This window comes from Cryptomeria japonica, chromosome 9 (genome assembly GCF_030272615.1).
Source record: "Cryptomeria japonica chromosome 9, Sugi_1.0, whole genome shotgun sequence".
NCBI lineage: Eukaryota > Viridiplantae > Streptophyta > Pinopsida > Cupressales > Cupressaceae > Cryptomeria > Cryptomeria japonica.
The window spans coordinates 494,377,474-494,397,260 of NC_081413.1; the positions used below are offsets into that span (position 1 = coordinate 494,377,474).

Here is a 19,787-nt window from a genome sequence, read left to right on the forward strand (position 1 = left end):
TGAATAACTGCTATGATATGCATGTATCTGCATGGTATCAATACTATGATCTTTGATTATTGCTAAGTCTATGTCATATCTTCAGTATGCATCATACTTCCTTATATATAATTGTCTTGAATTCTTTAACCTCTGATCATACGAACGGGTGGATAGCAACTAGTTATATCAAACTACTTGGTCTCAAAACCATCTTAATATTGCATCTTATTGTCAGCTATACTTATGATAGATAGGAAAATTGTGAAGTCTTATAAATAAGACTATTTTCCTCTATAAGGCTAGTGGCTTTATTGATGGGAACATGCAAAACTATCTACTTGCTTATGTACAAATTGTCTATTTTGTATTTACCAACTACTAGAAAGTGTTCAAGGTCTACCTCTTTTTTATAACATATATGTTTTATTTCTATCTTGTTATTAGGTAAAGGATGGGGACATCACAGATGGAAATCATCATTAGGTTTGCAGTTGTTTACAACCATGGCTACTTCACTGTGAAAACTGCCCTATTGATTTTATCAATACACATGTTAGCCTTTTGTTTATGTCCTTGATAAATGTATAGTACAAATTTAATTGCAACCATGTTAGTCTATATGTTACTATTTGCGTGTAAGAAAAAAACATGTAATTTAGCCATAAATTTGATGGACAAGATTGTTGGTATTATGGATGTGTTGCATTGGTTTTGTCATTGATATCAACACTTATCCTTCTGGAGATCTACATTGTTGATTTGGCACTATGGTTATATTGGTTTACTGTTGAATCGGCACATTGTGTTCACCGACAAGATCAGTGACTTATGCACAGTCACCGGTATATGCTCATCGACAGGTTATATGGTTCACCAGCACTGATGATGACTTGTTATCATCTGGAAATCACTTGATTATGTCGAAGACATGGTTTGGATACTTGGTTTTGGTGTTTTGGTTATTGGTATAATCGGGTTGACATATTTGTTGTTACCGGCAGATAGGTCTAGGTTATGGACCGGTATACGTTATCTATTTCAAATCAGCATGGCACGTTATGGAGATGATTTATTGATTGGATATTGTTGTAATTGTACTGAGCCGACATATTGTATCGCATCAAGACTTATTTGTAATTGATTTAATTGTAATATTCTTAATAAACCGACCTACACATTTGGTCTTAGGTTTTGTAAGATCTCATTTGTGAGATGAAGTGTGGAATTATGGTATGGTCATGGTATGTGCGAATATTGAAGATCATATGAGCAAATCATAGAGCAAATCAAGCAAACATCATTTGAAAGTTCAAAGAAGGTTTGAAGGTGTTTATCATAGCTTAACCGGTACTAAATCTAGCATTGGAGATGCTATTTTGAGCAGTACATTATTCTAAGATTTAACCATCCTATTGTAGTCATTGCGACTCTCATTTGAACAATGTGCTCTAGGCAGTTGGTCTTTTTGCATGTGCAAACCCCATTTGTATACACATACTATCTGTAATAGTATCATCTAATTGTGGGTAAGGTTTCCCACCATGATTTTTCCCCTTACAGGGTTTCCACGTCAAAAATATCTGTGTTATGTGTTGTGGATGTTGTTTCGCTTTTTGTTTCATTAAGTTTCACCGGTATTGATATTAACTGCTAATTTGTTAACCGGCATTAAGTATGGTTTACCGGTATTAAGTATTAAGTTGGATTAAGTTATAATTGGGTTGAAATTCATTGACAACTGATTCACCGCCCCCGCGCCCCCCCCCCCCCCCCCGTGAGTTGTCCTTCCGGTTCCTAACAAAGATAAAACAAAGATAACATAGGGTATTTGAATAATGTTTTCCAGCTGCTAAGAACAAGAGAACAAGTGCACCAAAAAACCCTTTCAACCAGAGTGGTTTTAAGCTTGTAGAATCTTACAATTTTACAAATCTTTGTAAGAAATTTTATCAATGCAAACATCTGCAGATGGATCTGGTATCAGAAGGATCAGAACAGAAACATAACTATAAAACTTATTTATGAAATCGAGCAATTTAACCTTTGGGAAAAAAATGCAAACATTAAGTATGTACAACTACTTAAACCTTTTAAGGAAATATCCATTCTTAGCAAAGGCCATGGCAGAGATGTAGCTTCTTGTGTCAATATGGTTTAGTTTCGTATATAAAAAAATTCTCCAGTTTAGCTTTTGGCTGGTACTTGATATACATCAATATATTTGTCAAATAATCTTCAAATTTACAATTCATACACTTCCGATGACATTTCTTATGCTATTCAAGAGGTTAAACTTTTCCATTTGAACCGATATAAACAAAAAGTAGAATAGAAATGGACTGTACAGAATCTTACTCCAAAAAGTAGTGAATCCCAAGGAACTTAAACGATACATATTGCATGTTCAAACACAATTTGTACTCCCTTATCTTGTTGATGTGAGCCTTCAATTGTGAATGAGAATCTGTAGCCAACAAGAGAGAATTTGGAGATTTATTGCATATTTTCCATTCAACTGCTCCGAGCACCAGGATGTACCTGGGGTGCAACAACTTAACTGCAGATCTCATTCCAAAATTTGAGGTTAAACTATATTGTCACAAACAATTATACAAATGGGTTGATTCATTGGCTTGAACCAAAAGTTTAGAGAATTCCAAAACTTCATTCAACTTGGTCTTTCAAATGAGTTGCTGAAACCTGATCCTTGTCCAAGAAAGAATGCTCAAAAATTGTAGGTCATGTTTCTTGTCTGTATTGTACAAAGAAGAATCCTTGAAGGAGGAGATCCAACTCTAGTCTTAAATGTGAAAGAATCCTAAAAATCAGAGGCTAAACTAGAGGTCATTAATGACTGAATTTGAATTTTACATACAATTTGAAATTGCAATTGCAATGGAGACATATTGCTCTCCAAATCGAATATGAACCTACAAATATATAAAAGGACAGGCAAATAAACATCAATCTTTCTTGACACTTGATCTAATGGTACAAAATATTGTAGGTTCCGAGGATAATGCTACCAGAGATCCCAAAGCTTGTAATCCTTTTGTTCTGAAACGTGCAGTTGATAAAGCAGTTGGACCTGGGCAAGGAATGTGCAGGATACCAAATATACATTTCAGATCACATGGTTGTCTGCATAAGTGGATCTTACGTTTCAGTACTGTTGGAAAATTTGTCTAATGGTAGTTTCACATATAACTTGGTACTGTTCGAAAATTCTTCTGTTGGTAGTTTGATATATGTTTCATTACTGTTGGAAAGTTCTTCTGGAGGTGGCTTAACAAACTTCCCAAGCGATTTTTGTCGATATCTACTTCGCATGCGTACTAATTTATCCTTGCTCTTCTTCTTCTTTTCCATTTTCAATCGGTTACGGCGGTGTCTTTCCCTCTCATATATCCCTTGCCAATAGACTTCTCCAGTTGAAGGCCACAGCCACCGCTTTGTTGGATGCTCAGAATCATCAACTTCTGCCAAATCTTCGTCCATGCTTTTCAGAAGATTAAAATTAAACCATTTAACCCACATCCGACCTCTCCTACTCTTCAACTTGTGCTGCTCCTCCATTTGTCCCGTTTCTGGATTCACATAGATCATTCTTCTTGCACTATGGTACGCCCATACATTCATAAGCAACTCCAGCATTCGACAGTAACAGTGAGGATCCTGGTAAGAAAAAGAATTTGACTATCTGGAATTCTACTTGGTAGGAAAATAGTTCAAAAATAACTCAGTTAAGCACAAATTCAAATTAAATTATGCCAAAGAATAACAGTATGTCTCGATGAATAATAGTAGCTAAAAATGGTAACTATATGTGCTTTTGATGGGCATCACAATGAAATGAATAATGAGGTAATGACTCGATGAGATGATTTTTAATTGCAACATAAAAAGAACAAAAGGAAGAATTAAATCTACCTTTGAAAGGCTCAAGCAGCATTTCCCATTATCATGATGCTCATTGTAATGTTGTGTATCCAAAGCATCCACAAACATTCTGCAATTGCAATCCAGAAGTCATTAAACCATGCAATCAACTTCAGACACTAAGATTTTATGAGAACTTTATACTTATGGCTCACCTTGCAAACATTACTAGCTCCAAAAATGATTTTGTAGGCATTGCCCAACTGTGTAAGACGGACCAAGAGTCCCCATCAGACGGCATGGGTGGAACTGCCATCCAAGTTTTGGGGAGACCATACATCCTTTTTAACGTGTCTGAGAACACAATCCTTCAGACATTTTAACTTAGAAATGTCAAATTCATATAAATTAACAAATTCAAAAAAATATAGGCAATTAAATGCATATGCTTTGTTAAAATGAAAAGATAAAATTTAAAAATATTTAAATTGTTATTCAAGAACACATATCTCGACAGATTTGCTTACAAAACTAAATCCTGCCAAACTCAAACAATGTTCATTGTAACATGTACTTGAACTATAGTAAGAGATCAGAACTAGATCAGAACTAAATCACTGTTTGAGAATTACATTATTTATTGGCGACACATATCATACCTGCAGTTTCCAGCATTTATGGCATCACAAAAGGGCCAAAAACCTTCCTGCCATGGCAAAGCTGCCCCTCCACTGGCAATTCTAGCATCTCTGTCCATCCTTGCCCAGAAGTAAACAGCATCCCCATGCTTGCCTCTTTCAATAGCCTCCGTCAATGTCTTTTCTGCAGATACAGAAAGGGACACCTATAAAGAGAAAAGTACAATGTCAGTGGTCAATCAGTGTGCTACATGAATCAGGCCTCTTTTTCCTCTCCTCTGAAAGGTACAGACGTCATGAATTATCTGCTTCTCAAAAGCATAGAATAGGAGAATATCAAAAGAGCGGCCCATTGGTTTTGGTCACAATATAAAATGAAGACTAAACTAGCAGAATAAATGACCACATGGAGATGTACAATTAAGATATGAAACTCAAAATAATATAAAAATCACCTCAAAAGCAAGTCTAAAATGAAGTTCAGAAAATAAATAGAACACCTTGATGTGAAATATATGTTTCATACCTTTTGTCCAACTGCTCTCCATGACTGAAAGCCAATCCAAGAATTTTTGTGAATCCGGTCAACTCTATTAGCAATGGCAAAAAGGGCACCATATTCACAGAGGGCATCCCGATAGTATGCATCGTTGAGAAGAGGAAGTCGAGCTGGAGCATCAACATCATCAGCCCCTGGCCGTCGGCCTTTTGTGCTCTGTATAAAAGTAAAATACAGACACTGTATTAGGTACAAAGTAAATAAATTTACTCGGGGATTGGACTTAATAATTTGTTACCATAACTGCATGGATTTTGTCGAAGAGATTCATTCTGTTATTTTAAGCAACACCAACTAGCCCTCACAAAAGACTAGTCCAACTAGAATCTTCAGGTTAAGACTGCTTATGACAAGTTTCTGCATAAGCATTTCATGCTCATAGAGTTTTAACAATATTCATCCTTCCATACATCTTTAAGTTTGAGCTAATAGTAACATTCATGTAGAAATGTAACAGGTAATGAAATTCGTGCCCATTTTGTCATGAAATTCATGTTCTTTAATATTTCTGGTCTTCCGGACATGGGTGCCAACTTCAATATTTTATTTTCGCATACCTCAGAAAAAGTAAGAAAATGAACATATCTGATATAAGTAAAGACAGTGAATGAAGAAAGAATAGAAGAGTTCATGAGAGAAAAGAAAGACAAATTCCTCCAAGAATTTCAGACTCTCTTAACAAATCTAATAAATTAGAATGATACAAATGATTGAGTTATGATTGAGAAGTTTGAAACAAGAAAAATATTAATCCCAACCTAAGACAAGGGAATGCTATTGGAAACTCATGGGCCATTAGATAAATTTAGAATAAATGCAGGAATTCGTATCAATGTCCAGAGTGACCAGAGTAGGTTGTCCATGGGACTCAACTGTTTTATAAATGAAACTATATATTAATAAAGAAAAAATAATTACAAGTTGAATACAACTAGGGAGGCAGAATTGTGCTGATGTTAAGCCTTTAAATTTCATAAAAAGTCGGCATGCAATAATACACAAGATTGTAGCAGCTCAAGTGATTTGATAAGAGAAAACATAAGGTAATACAAAAGTGTTGTTTTAGAGTGCAACTAGCAGCTTACAAAGAGAGCCTTAATTATTATTTACATTAAGGAGGCAATTTCTAAACAAAAATTCAGAAAAACATGAGTCTATGGCTTCCCTTGTCCGTAGTAGTCATAAGGTTGATGAATATAGTTTTTCACTTGTAGTGATCGTGATTGCCAAGGATGGAGAGTCATTTGTTGCTGGCCTGCTGCAGTAGTCCAATTAGGACTTCTATTCCCCATCATGTTGCTAGAGCTCTCTCCACAACAGCTGGGATATGGGCTGATTTTTAAAGCTCATCCTCTTTGTGAATGATTTGAAAGCAGCAAAGAACTGATAATCAGCAGGGTATTTTCATTATTTTGGATGATGACATTGAGTTTGTCATTTGTTAGTATCATGATATCAATCACTTCTTGTTGCTTACCTGCCACATGCAATAAACTCAGTTTGTTGATTTCCACAAAGGGATTGTGGATTCTAATCTCTCATATTTTATTGGTGTTAAATTGCATTAGCAATACAATGAAGGATGGAGAGCGGAATTGGAACTTTGGAGGGGGATTTTTGGCAATAATTTTAGTTGATTTTTGAAAACTACCTTGTTCACAAGGAGACAAAACTTCGGATGGTGCATGGCATGGGTGTAAGTGGGTGAAATAAGGGTATGGAGATGGTTTGGTGAATCAAGCTAGGGGGTTGAGAGAAAGCCTCAAATCAGGAAGTGAGACATCAAAAAAAGGCGTGAAAGTGATGCCATCATCCAAGAGATGGCCTAGAGAATGTTCTAACACTTGCAATGGCATGGATTTTGAAAGCAATTCTTCAACACCTTTCTTGGAATGATACACGGCTGACAACGTGAGCAAATGTCAAGCTCCCTAAGCAAGACTACCCTACGCAACGACATATGTGCCAAAGAGCTCAAAGCTATTGAACACCAAATGACCACACTGGAGCGGGACATTGAGAAAAAGTGAAAGGCACATGCAGACTCTTTTCCCCCATTGGTCCACTGTGCAAGTTCATTAGAGGTATGTATTTTTTTATTTTAAATATTGAATAAGATTAGGAACTTAAATACTACTTGTGTTGAACTTGCTGGTTATTAACAAAGATAAGTATGATATAATGCCATTCAAGGGAACTAAACTATGAAGGAATACGTTTATTGTTTTATTATTGGCTTGAATTTTTAGTTTTCTCTCACCTGTATGGTATTGAGGGGCTAACACATGCAAGTCTAAGGTGCTTGTATATGTTAGTGAAAGCATGGGTTCTTTTTATCGTTTAGTCAACTGCAAGGCTGCTTTTTGGATTGTGAGTTGGGTTGGTCGTGGTCTTTTTGTTGAGGGAATAAATATCAAAGTGAGTTGTTCTATAAAAAGGGTCGCCAAGGCTGTGTGGAAGTTAATGGTCTTTATTTGTATTAAAGACCGTGAGTTTTTTTATTTTTTGTTTCCTATACATGCTCGTTTGCAGGGTTCTTTAGAATTATTGTAATAACCTATATGTGGTGTTTTCATGCTCTCATGGATTCCTCCCTTAATTCTAAGTTTTAGGGGTTGGGAAACAAGGCAGGTCCATCTTTGGGGTTCCACAACATAATTCTTTTGTGAAGGTTTCCTGTTGCATTAGAAGTGTGGACAAATTAAAGGAATTTTATTGAAGTACTTAGGCTGGTCATATTTCAAATGGGTTATCATCTCTGAGGTGCAGTCAAGAGTATTTGAAATTGCTTCTCTGTAATCTATTACTATTGAATATATTTTTGTTTTATTGTATAGCTGCCATGTGATGGTATTACATAAGTTGCTTTGAAATTAGAAGTGAGTTGATAAGTACCCATGCTTTATGCTAGGTAGAAAGAAATTGTGTCTAGACTCTAGAATGATTCGCAGAAGGAGAAATAAATTGTATTTTGCTTCTAAAGCGAACCCATGTGAAGAGATGACAAATGTTTATGGTGCATTTGTGGTGCATGTCAATCACATGTAGGTAAAATCGGTGACAATAGAAAAGCAATTGCTGGATGGAAATGGTAACATTGTGAGAGGATGGCAAGCTGGGTGGCCAAAGCTGGGTGGCCAAGAATAACAGCTGTGTGTTTGGGGATACACAGCCACAAGTATGCACATAGAATTAAGGGCATTATAAACATTGGGGAGTGGTTTGGGGAGGAAGGGTGGTCTTATGCCATGTAAGATTGATGGCATAGCATGGTGCTTTCAAGAGAAGAGGACAAGGGGGGTCAGGGTAATAGATTAGAGATAGGTAGGGTTTAAGTGATAGATTAGGGGGGCAATAATAAAGGGATTGGTGAGCAAAGTTAGGGTGCAGGCAATGAATAAAAGTGCTTTTAGCATTGATTTATTAAACTTAAAATGTTTATTCTTTCTACTGTTCATCATTTTCATTTTAACTTTTCATGCACATGAATTCATTGAGTCGGCAACACAGTGTTGCTTTTCTTGGTGCCAAATTCGGATTACACTTCCCAAAGTCATGCTTAGCTACAGCATCAACAACTTTGTTCCAGCTATGCACATGGTGCTAGATTTGACGAATCACAAAGTGTCTAACTTGTTTGTCAAAATACTTAGACTGGAATCTAGATAAGGACCAATGGATGCCAGATTGATATGGAACATTCAAGTTGAAATATTGATAATGTTTTCAGACAACTAGTTGAGAATCACCTTCCAAGAAAATATTCTCATGCCGGAGTTGAAGGGTAATATAGAATCCCCTGAGCCAATTAAGAACTCAACCATATTGTTGGCTTGCATGTTAATGCCTCGAGAGAAAGCAAAGAACATTGAATCTGTGTGATTGTGAGGTACTTCCAAATGCTTGCTTGCACTAAGTTTCTCCTTGAAGCATAACTGAAGTAAATTTTTATCCTTGTAGAGTGATCCATTTAGCTATTTCAAGGATTGTTTGCCAAATGCTTTTATAATGGAATCGAATGTGCAAATATTGCACATTTTGAAAATCCATCATATTTGCTGGTCACTGAGAATCTTTTTTGGAACCAAGGAAAGTTGTGGTCTTTAGACAGGCATTGGCTATCAATTAATGAGTTCTTGGGCAGTCATTTTTTTCCATTAAACAATCGATCATTTTTTGTCCTTCCATATTTGCCACATGATGAAGACCAAAACTGGCATATCAATTTTGCATGCCCAAGTTTTGGCACATTTGCTAGATGCTTCTAGCATTGATTGTTTGTTTGCAAAAAAGAATTTGCCAATTCTTACATTCTTTTAGCCAACATACAATCTAGGAAAAGATGGATTGGTGTTTTGTGACTTTCCTTACAATTTAGGGACCTAGAAGAACCATATATGCGTTGTCTAAGATGAGGAGCTTATTGTGGAAATCTATCCAAAGAATTTTTTTACCTTAGACCAGGGAGATAGATGACCAAAGATTGTTCCATTTACATTCTCATTGACTGGAGAGACTGATGAGGAGTTGATTGACATAGTTGAACATTTTTTTGTATTTTTTTGTGGTGTATGGTCCCACCCTGTTAAAAGAAACAGCGAAAGGGCAAGGAAAAGGCCTTCAGATAATGAGATTAGGCCTCCATAAAGATAGTTACTGGAGGTGGATGTTTATCTGCACTTACTAGAGGCAAGCCGCCAAGCCTATTTTCTCTTCCAGCCAGTCACCCTCACCCTCTTCCAGCCTACCCTGTCACAAAACCATTATCTTAATTCTTGTATCAATTGATTTTGTTCTCATGAGAAATGAGAAGGGGAAGAGTGTAGTGGTTGGAAGTCCCAATTTTATATCTTGAAAATTGAACGATGGCAATAATCAGTAGTTTTCCCTTTAGATTGAAAAAAATATATGCAGACACTTCCATTGGTCTTTTTGAAAAGGTGGAAAAGCATGCCAACAATCCTCCAAAATTCTAGCTATTTTGTCATTTCCTATTTCCCACACAAGATGTTTTAACGTAGGTTTCAAATGGACACAAAGTGGGTCGGTAACGTTGTGCAGCAGATAGTTTCCTGTATTATAACTTGCCATATGGTGTTTTGGGGGTTTTATAGATCCCATGCTGTTATAGTACAAAGGGTTTCATTGAAGAGCAGCAGATTGTTAACGCCTAACCCTCCATCTGATTTTGGACTGCAAATGAGAGGCTAGACTTAAAGGAGGAACTCAAAAAATTGTCTTCACCCTGCCAAACAAAGTTTCTTTGGTTTTGTTTGCAACAGTTTACTATGCTTGAATGGGTTTTTTCTTCATATTTGATTATATCCCAGAAGGTCTCTGTCTAATAGAAAAGTGTAGTGAAACCATCAGGTCTTGAGGATTTCGTCTGTAAGGATAAACTAAATTCCTGAGTTCAACATATGTTATTTAGGTCAGCATCCTTTTATTTGCTTCACCAATGATTTGAGGAATATTTTGAAGGGAGTTTTGACTTCTTGTTACTACTTCAGTTTCAAGCAAGGCAGACAAAAGTGTTCCGTAATATATAGTTGCACAGTTTCTAACATACGATTTGTCTTGTGGGCATTGCCTTTCTGGAGTATGAAGAGTATTGATAAAATTAATACGTTTCTTGTTCATTGTAGATGCATCGATATTTTTTGAATTTGTGTACTCATCTTTTGATTCATTATACCTATTGTTGTTGTCAATATGCATTCTTCTTTTCCTAAGCCAAGGAGGGTTGATGGATTCAATTTTGTTCTTCCCATTCAAGAGAGGGAAATGAAACTTTTTTCCATAATAGTTAATTGGGTTCTAGCCTATTGTTGCTGTATAGTGTGTCATTGGGTGAAAAGACTATCAAAGGTGGATTTATTCAACTCCTATGTGTTGCTCCACATAATTGAGATTTTGGATGAACAAGTACATCACTGATCCTTGAATGACTGGAGTTGATTACCACAGTTTAGCTAGCTTGTTGCTTAAATCTAGATGAGAGACCCACATGTTTTCAAACCTGAACACAAATAGCCTACTTTGTATCATTGGCATTGAGATGGATGGTAGGGTTGGCTAGGTGTCAGAGAGGACAGTTCTAAAACGTATTTTCCATTTGATAGTTGTTTTGAAGCCAGCCCTCTTTTAGAAAGAGACAATCAAGCTTTACAGCTAAATTATCACCCAACCTTAAACCCCAACAATTCCATGTACAAATGTACCAGAATTAGAATTGTAATTGATTTACTTGCAGATTCAGGTGAGGCACAATATTTTTAAGAGAGCATTGTTCAAAATCATACCCAAGCATACAAACATAGTCTTCAATGGAATTTGACTGATTTTCTTTGACTTTCAACCTTCAAAAACTTGCTCCAAACCAATTTTCATAACTAATACAAACACAAACAAAAACTTATTTTTGGCTCCTCAAACATTTCTATCCATTTCAAATTCAATCCTGTTGCATGTATCCCAACTATGCAGGTTTCTGTCATCAGCCATTTTAGAATATTTTATCATATGTTCTACCATTTTCAAATATTTTGTGATGGTACCAAGTTGTTAGTAAAATTACAATTGCAATTTTGTATTCATTAAAGTTTGACCAGCTGTCTTTTAAATAAGCCAATATTTCTCAAGTAGAATTCAAATAAAACAATTCATGTACATAGCCTGCAAAATGCCATCATGGAGTTCCTGTCTCTCATGCATTTTGTTTTGTTTTAACTACTAGTTGTTTAACAAAATGCATCAGTGATTTGGTCTCCATGACTCTAGTTTGCAAGTAACAAAGCCTAATTTCCTTTGATGCATTTTGTTGAAAATAAAACAATCCAAAAATATTTAGCCTAACTGCTTGGATGCCTCATTTTGAAACCAAAATGGAAAAAACATGAAAAAACTTATAACTATCTACATTTGTAACTATTAAACTGTTTGCTTTGCTTTCCACACTTGATGCCTCGGGGATTAGAATGGCGGCCAGTTCTAGCTCTAAGGGCCAACCTCACTTCAAAAGCAACCCAAGTTCACCTTTTTCCAAGTGGTGAGACGTGTTTGAATACACAGCAGGTGGTCAGAGGTATACAAACTCATACAATCTGCTGAAAGCCTATTTCTGTGGCATTACTAGCATGGGAATCAAAGTTTTCCCAAGGAAGAACGCTGTACCTATGATTATCCTGATCTACCTAAATCATTTAATGCAGTGTTCCATGGGATTGCATCCCTCCCCAAAATCCCCATGTTTTCGAGAGGAAGACGTCCTTAAGATGCGAAGATTTGGAGGGGACATCCCCTGCCATCCCACCACTGCCACTCAAGACACAAGGACATTTCCAACACACCCCCTTATTTGGAGTTGGCTTGGGGACTCGAGGATATCCCCAAGATGTCCAAGGGACTACAAAGAATCTTCCAACCGCCCCAAGGACTTCTAGGCATCCCCCGTAGGAAGAAAATAAAAAAATTCATATTTTTTAAAATCAAAAAGCGTTTTTTATTTGTGTGCCACAAAGTGTAACCCTTATGGTCTATTGTCTCCACCCAAACCCTAAACACTCACAAAACAACTTATAGATAGGCATCTAACTTCTAAAGACTCATTTCAAATCACTTCTAAGTTTCAGAATTAGTAAGGACTTGGTGTTGCAAAAAATAAGTGATGTTGTGAAAATGGCACTCCATGAAAGTTTGTGTGGTTTTGAAGGCCTTAATTTGTGCTTGGTGGCGAGGGCTCTAACCCTTAACCTTATCTTGTACCTGATAAGGAACCCATGAACAATGCTGCCCCTTGGCCCAATTGGGGGCTATCCACCAAACCCCCCACAAGAGGTATTGCTCCCTGACCCTGCTAGGGGCTCTTCCCCCAAACCCTCATGAGGAGCACTACCCTTTGATCCTACTAGGGGATTTCCTCCTAAGCCTCCACCCACTATTGTTAATGTTCAATGCAATCATTGCCATGTTTATAATGTTTAGTAGTTTAAACTTTACTTAGTATGCCAAAGTTTCATATTTAATTCTTGCAGTCATTCCTTTAAAAAAAGGGTAAAAACTTTTGAATGGAGCTATGAACTAGTGACGTCACATATGGGAGATCTCATCCCCACTACAAATACTCCACTATATTATGCTGATAGGGGTTTGAACCAAAGAAGCATTAATCGTTTGGGGAATTAATAGGGAAAAAATCGGGAAAAAATCGGATTTACAAAAAAAGGTAAAAAATTGTGAGAAAATAGTCAAACTTTTTTTTTAATATATTTAAGGACATTTCCATAGCATAGAGATATCTTAAGCAACTAATATAGAGACTCCAACACATGAATTGTAGAAAATAGATTTTCGTTGTTTATATTCATTTCGATGATTACATTGCATCCATAATATCAACAATATGAACAATCTAGAAGATGCAGATTCTACTTTTCAAGATCCATCATTTTGGAGCGCTCTAAACAATGTGGATATAGGGTCTCCCATTGAAAACTCCTTTCTAGGAATGCAATGCAAATCAACTTGAATAACATTGAAATCTGAAGTTTCCCTAAGAGATGATTACATACTGGAGGTCATCATAAATGGGAATCCTTGTCATTGGAAGAACATATTATAGAGATATACTAGATATTACCAAGTCTGCTCATGTCGGATGAAGGTAGAGGTGTCACATGATGTGATTTGCAGTATTTTTGCCTAAGTCACAAGGTTCGAATTAGAATTCAACAAGGGTACAAAATTCAAGATTAAATTCACCCTATTAAAATTTTATTATTTTAAATATAAAAAATATATCCACAAAATTGTCAAATAATTTAACATTGCAAAATAGATTTAAAATCATTATAAACAAATATTAATTAATTATTATTTTCGAAAGAAAAAAGATCTTAAATTTAAATTTTTTATAATAAAATATTATTTTAATAATAATTTAATACAAATAAGATAATATTTGAACTTTAATATTGACAATTAAAAAAACAAATTTTAAAAATATATTTTTAAATTTATAAAGAATAGAAAAAAACATAACTAAAATACCTTAAAAAATAAAGCATTTTCAAATTTAAATTTTCATAAAACATTTTCAAATCATTATAAACAAATATTAATTAATTATTATTTTCGAAAGAAGAAAGATCTTAAATTTAAATGTTTTATAATAAAATATTATTTTAATAAAAATTTAATACAAATAAAATAATATTTGAACTTTAATATTGACAACTAAGTCAATATTTAAATTAAAAAAAAAAAAATTTAAATGTGTTTTTAAATTTATAAAGAATAGAAGAAAACGAAACTAAAATACCTTATAGCAAAAACGAAAAAAAAAATGCCTAAAGAAATGTCATGGCTAGTGTTGTGACCGCTTGAGAGTTGCAGGGCCGCATCAAAGCTGGGCGTTCGCTAGTGAAAGGCTAAATTTCCGTGACTTGTTTTTCCCGTTTTCGCAAGCGGTTTAGGGTTTTCGCACGCGGTTTAGGGTTTTTCTGCGCCGTTTTAGGGTTGTCGCAAATTAATCGCATTTTTTCCTTAATTTTTCGCGATTTAAACGCGCCATTGATCGTTGAAAATCGTCAACGATTTTTATGCGATTTTTTCACTCGGCATCCTGTCGGACTCCGATTAATCGCGTTCAGTGGCGATTTTTTCCTGCTTTTTGTTTCTTTGAACCTTGGTGGTAAGAATCACAAGACCACAATTTAACCATCAAACTATGACATTACCGGCAATTATTATTCTTATTCCTTATAAATCTTTTTATAATTAATTTTTCAAATACCATATGTATTTGCGCCACCCCACCCCGTCACATCACCATGCCCTCACGATCCCCAAACTTAGGCCCTTCGTCCCCCCATCAAGAAACTCCACAAAACTATGATTTAATGTCAACAATGATGATGATGTTAGTCTTGATGAAAATCCATATGAAGCCGATTAGTGATTGCATTATTCTAATATATTGAGCAATGAAGATCTATCATAACAAATGAGTATTAAAAATTGATATCAAATATCGTATTTTTGAACTTACATCTTTGTTTTAGACTGCAAATATATATCTATTTCTGATTTTTATATGTTTGTATAGATGTGTCCAAAACATAATCAGCCCAAAAAAAATTGTCACACTGATATAATGTATTCACGTACCTGTACCCATACCCAACTCCAATTCGGTAACTGAGCTTTAGAGCTATGGTTTTGAGACCCCCTTTCAACGCTTTCACCAAGTAAACTACCCTTATGAGAATTCCATTTCCATCAGAGTGGTAGTGGTTTTCCGCTTGATGAAAAGTTGCAAGAATTTTGTAGTTGAATTTAGTGCCACCTTCCTTCTCTTCAGGATGTGATGGATGGTGTTGAAATCTCCCATGACAATTAAATGTGTTGGGAATTGATCAAATTGCGAGCATCCCCAACTGTCAAGAAGAATATTGGGACTTTTGTTTCTGTGTTCCTTGTAGTAAGAAAAGATCTATATGTTCAGCTATGATCAGATATGATCAGATCTGTAAGAAATATGCATTTGTTTGGGAAGCATAGTCCCTATTCTAAAGAGAGTCTTCAATGTGGATACATATCTAGGAAGTCCATCTGCTGCTCTAAGTTATATATATGTGCACATTCTCCTAACATTGATTATACTCCTCATTGTTAGTTGCTCCTTTTGGGGGCTACCTCTAAAGCTTTTGATCCACTGTTTATTGTACACCTCTGTCTCTCTTCTACGCTCAACGTGTCTCTCGCTCATTTCTGTAGCTGTTGATGATAGTGACCCCAGAAACTGAAAAGAATTGTGTATGGGAGCCCTTTATTGTTGAATAAGAAGATGTTTGGCTTTCTTTCAAGAGGAAGTTGCATGATTAGTAGCTGTATAATTTTAATTGAATTAAAATAAAGGGGGCTTTTGGTTTGACTAACCTGATGTGTAGGGGAATAGAGGAATGCTTGCCAATGAGGATGTTACATTTGCAGAGTCCATTTTTTCTGTTGTTGTATCCTTGAAAAGATCAGATGAATTGACTCTTGTTAGCGTTGAAGATGTCCACGTTTTTCCTTTTTAAAACATGTTTTCTGAAATTTTCCCTCTTCTTGTGACAGAGTCGCAAAGTTTTGATATTTTGGGACAGGATTGAGCAGGATAAAGTCCCTTGTACCTACAGACGGGACCTTTGTTTTTAAAGGTCCGCCATTTGTGCTCCCTTTCACAAAACTATGAAAGAGACTTGAGGGGTAGACACCATACTGAGATTACATCTATTCTCTTTATTGGAGGGAATACAGATTTTACAGTAGGGCAATGTTCATATTCTTGCATGAAAGATTTCAACTCAGATTTATTTACAGATGAACCAGGATCTGACTGCAATTTGGGACTTGCAAATGGTGGATACACAGGTTATTAGGCCATATCATCCCCACCTCCCTACAAGGAGCTAGGATGTACAAGAATCTGTGCAAATTGGATGAGGGATGTATAGGAATTAGAAGATTGAGGGACTAGTTCAGATTTAATTTGGTAATGGCTGAAACAATCCTATATGTGTAAAGGATTAGGATGATAGGCACTATCAATCTTGTCAGCAAACCATTGTATTGTGATGATGTTCTTCACGATGAATATCAACTCAGTTGAGGTAAATGGGATCCATAAATGCATCCAGTTACAATAAAGCAGTCAGTGGCAAGGTAGTAAAGAACCCTAGGAGCTAAAAGAAATGACTATAATCAAAACATTAGAAATATCCCCTATACAGAAAACCTCCAGTTCATAAGATCAAGTTTCAACAATAGCTTTCAAGTTGATGGTAAAAGGAATTTTATCGATATTGTCTGCCCTTTTAGTTGTAATTCCATCTTAGGTTAGACTACCCTGTCTTCTTATGCAATAGTTTGGAAACCACACAACAATGCCATGTGATATCAAGAAACAATTACAAGAATTTCTTAAGGACTACGACAAAGATAGTAGAAATTGTACACCTCAGTCATACCAAAAATGGGTTTTCATAAATCAAACTAGGAGACCAACTACAAAAGGATTCCCAATGAATGTCTACTTTAGAAATCAACATTGAGCTACAGCTTCTTTAACAACCTAAACCACAAGCATTTTGCTAAATATGAAACTCTATGAAGCACGAATAATAACTTTTTATCACAAGCAGCTCTTGGCAAAACTCGGAAATGGGTAGGGCTGCCATATTCAGTCAAAAGATTTGTTAACAAAATATATCTATTGAAAAAAGATTCATGTTAAATGGGATTAAAATTTATTATTTTCTTGAATCCAAAGATTCGATTATGAAAAAATCAAACATTAAATTATATATGAACAGCTGTTACAAATAACTTTATTAAACTCTCGGAAGCATATGAACTTAAAAAATTTCTTAAGATGATGATAAGCTTGGAACAAGGATGATTTGTACAAAATAAAAGTGTCCCATTGACAATGAAAAAACATTATGTGGTGGATTTAACAAAGAATATATAGAATGAGCAGTCAAATTATGGATACGAATTCCTCAAATAAAGTGCGCCATGAATAGCATCAAAGAAATATATATGATTAATCACATATAGCCCAAAGTAAATTGTTGACACAGATTTTTTGGTCATTAAATTACCTGAAAAGATGATGACATAAGGGAAAAAGGCTGGTCAAAAGCTTATGTCGTCAATGTGCCCCATCTGAACTAGTTGACAGTAAAGGCAAGACGAGCAATAAAATATTCATTACATAAATCAAAGGACTAGAATGCTTGCTTGCCACATGAATGACTAATGGTGAATATGCATTGAAAAGGTACAAAAAGATATATTTTAATTAGACCACTTGTGTGAAGAAAGCAGACTAGAGCTAGAACAATCTTTTTCAAATGGAATCAGACAATTAAAATAACTAAAAAGATTTGTCAATTGATTGAAGGATGTTAATCCTAAATACAAACATATCAAATATCTCACTAGATAAACTGATTCTTGAGGGAAATAACTGTAATTAAAAATTTTGATGTTTTTGTTTGCATTTATTCTTAATTCTCAAATAGGATTTTATTTGATTCAAAGGTTAAGAATGGTTCTTTTTTGTCCGAAAAATGATGATCTCCCATTTTTCACAAGTTACACTCAAATTTTTCAAAAGCTGATGAATGCACACAAGTTACAAACTCACCAAACCTATTCCTCTGTAAAGTGCACGATGATGTAGAAAAGGCCAAGCACCTTGTCCATGATAAGGTTCATATATGCATAATGGTTGCCCAGTTCTTTCCAGCTCACCGTCATCTCTTTCATGCAGCTCACTTTTTGATCTTTCAGCCCTTTTGGCACTGCGATAAACTTCCTCCCAAGTTCTCTTCATCCGGTCTCTTCTTTCTTCCAACTGTAAAATATGAACACAAATTTATGTAGTACCCATTAAAATATAGAGAATGGAACAAAATACCATGTAGATTAAAAGAGCACCTTGAAAATTAATATATTTCTTCCTCAACATACCTCTTCTTCCTCCCTCCTCTCTCTGTCTTCTGCCATTTCTTTTTCCTTTTCTTCCTTCCAGTCTGACAAACTGAAAGTTTCTTCTTGTATAATGCTACCATTTAAAGAAAAATCTTCTTGGGGAGGACTCTCTGTCCGCAGCTCCTCAACCTGGAAAACTATACTAGTTTTTTTCAAATCTTGCTTCAAATATTTGTCATCTGATTCTAATGTTTCCTCCATTAACTGCCACTGCCACTTTCCTCTTATTGTACCTGGAATTTCAGAAGCAGGGAGTGGAACTGCTGTTTCAGATGGGAGCTGTAGAATATTCTCAAGTATCGCAGAATAGCCTTCAATAGAATTGGAAGCCATTAGATTCTTAGCATGTAAGCTACCCTCAAATGCAATCTTGTGGGCTAAAACAGATAACTTTCCACTTGATATTGCCATAGTCAATACTTCTGTCATCATGCGAACATTTCCAAGTGGGAAGAGAAACCCATGTTTTCTATCTTCAACCTGTACATATTGAATGATTGAAAGGACTGTATGTTTCAGCAGAAATAGAAATGAAATCATATAACCACAACACAAATGCTATCTTAAAGAAATGGATGCCAATCATGCCATTAATACTTTCAATTTGAATTTACATTATATTTTGGTTAAACTTAGACCCTTTGAACTTACATATTTTTGAATAACAGTGAGGTTGGGAGCAATTATTGGCTTTTTGAAGGACATTGCCCGCAGCAAAACAGATGGAAATGCCTGTTCTTCATGAATGGATCCATAAACCACCAAATCTGCTATACTCATTATGCTGTTGACATCGTCATCACTACAAATATATCGCACAACCCCAGCTGGAAATCCCAACTGAAGTGCAATTGCCTACAATCACCATAAGGAAAACATCACCTCAAAACTTACCATTAGCTTTGCAAAGGAAGAGCCTGAAAGAGACTACCAACAAAGACTAATATTATTTTAACTTTTTTACAACATGGAAACTACTAACACACCTTTAAGCCAGTTATTCATTTTTAATCCAAGTTCCTGAAAGACCTATTATCAAAGCAAGATACTGACACATATACATCGTATTTTGGATTAAACCATGTGCATGCTTGAACAGTAAGACACAGACCTCGTTCTTTCATACCCTTATAGTGCTACATTTTTATGTTCTGTTTCTTGCGTAGGCACAAAATTAAGTGCTTGCA

General features: G+C 35.5%; 1 protein-coding gene across 6 annotated transcripts in view; it reads right to left on the reverse strand.

Annotated features, from left to right (window-relative positions):
- Positions 1–2,548: 2,548 nt before the first annotated feature.
- Positions 2,549–19,787, reverse strand: part of LOC131079678 (uncharacterized) — a 38,954-nt gene continuing 21,715 nt past the window's right edge. For all 6 annotated transcript variants that reach the window (XM_058017693.2, XM_058017690.2, XM_058017692.2 and 3 more), the window contains 8 exons: positions 19,252–19,455; positions 18,580–19,080; positions 18,254–18,463; positions 5,026–5,214; positions 4,521–4,705; positions 4,077–4,229; positions 3,913–3,991; positions 2,549–3,657 (listed from right to left, as the gene is read on the reverse strand). In XM_058017693.2, the coding sequence (XP_057873676.2) occupies positions 3,139–3,657; positions 3,913–3,991; positions 4,077–4,229; positions 4,521–4,705; positions 5,026–5,214; positions 18,254–18,463; positions 18,580–19,080; positions 19,252–19,455 (2,040 nt within the window). In that variant the 3' untranslated portion in view covers positions 2,549–3,138. The remainder of the gene's footprint in view (positions 3,658–3,912; positions 3,992–4,076; positions 4,230–4,520; positions 4,706–5,025; positions 5,215–18,253; positions 18,464–18,579; positions 19,081–19,251; positions 19,456–19,787) is intronic.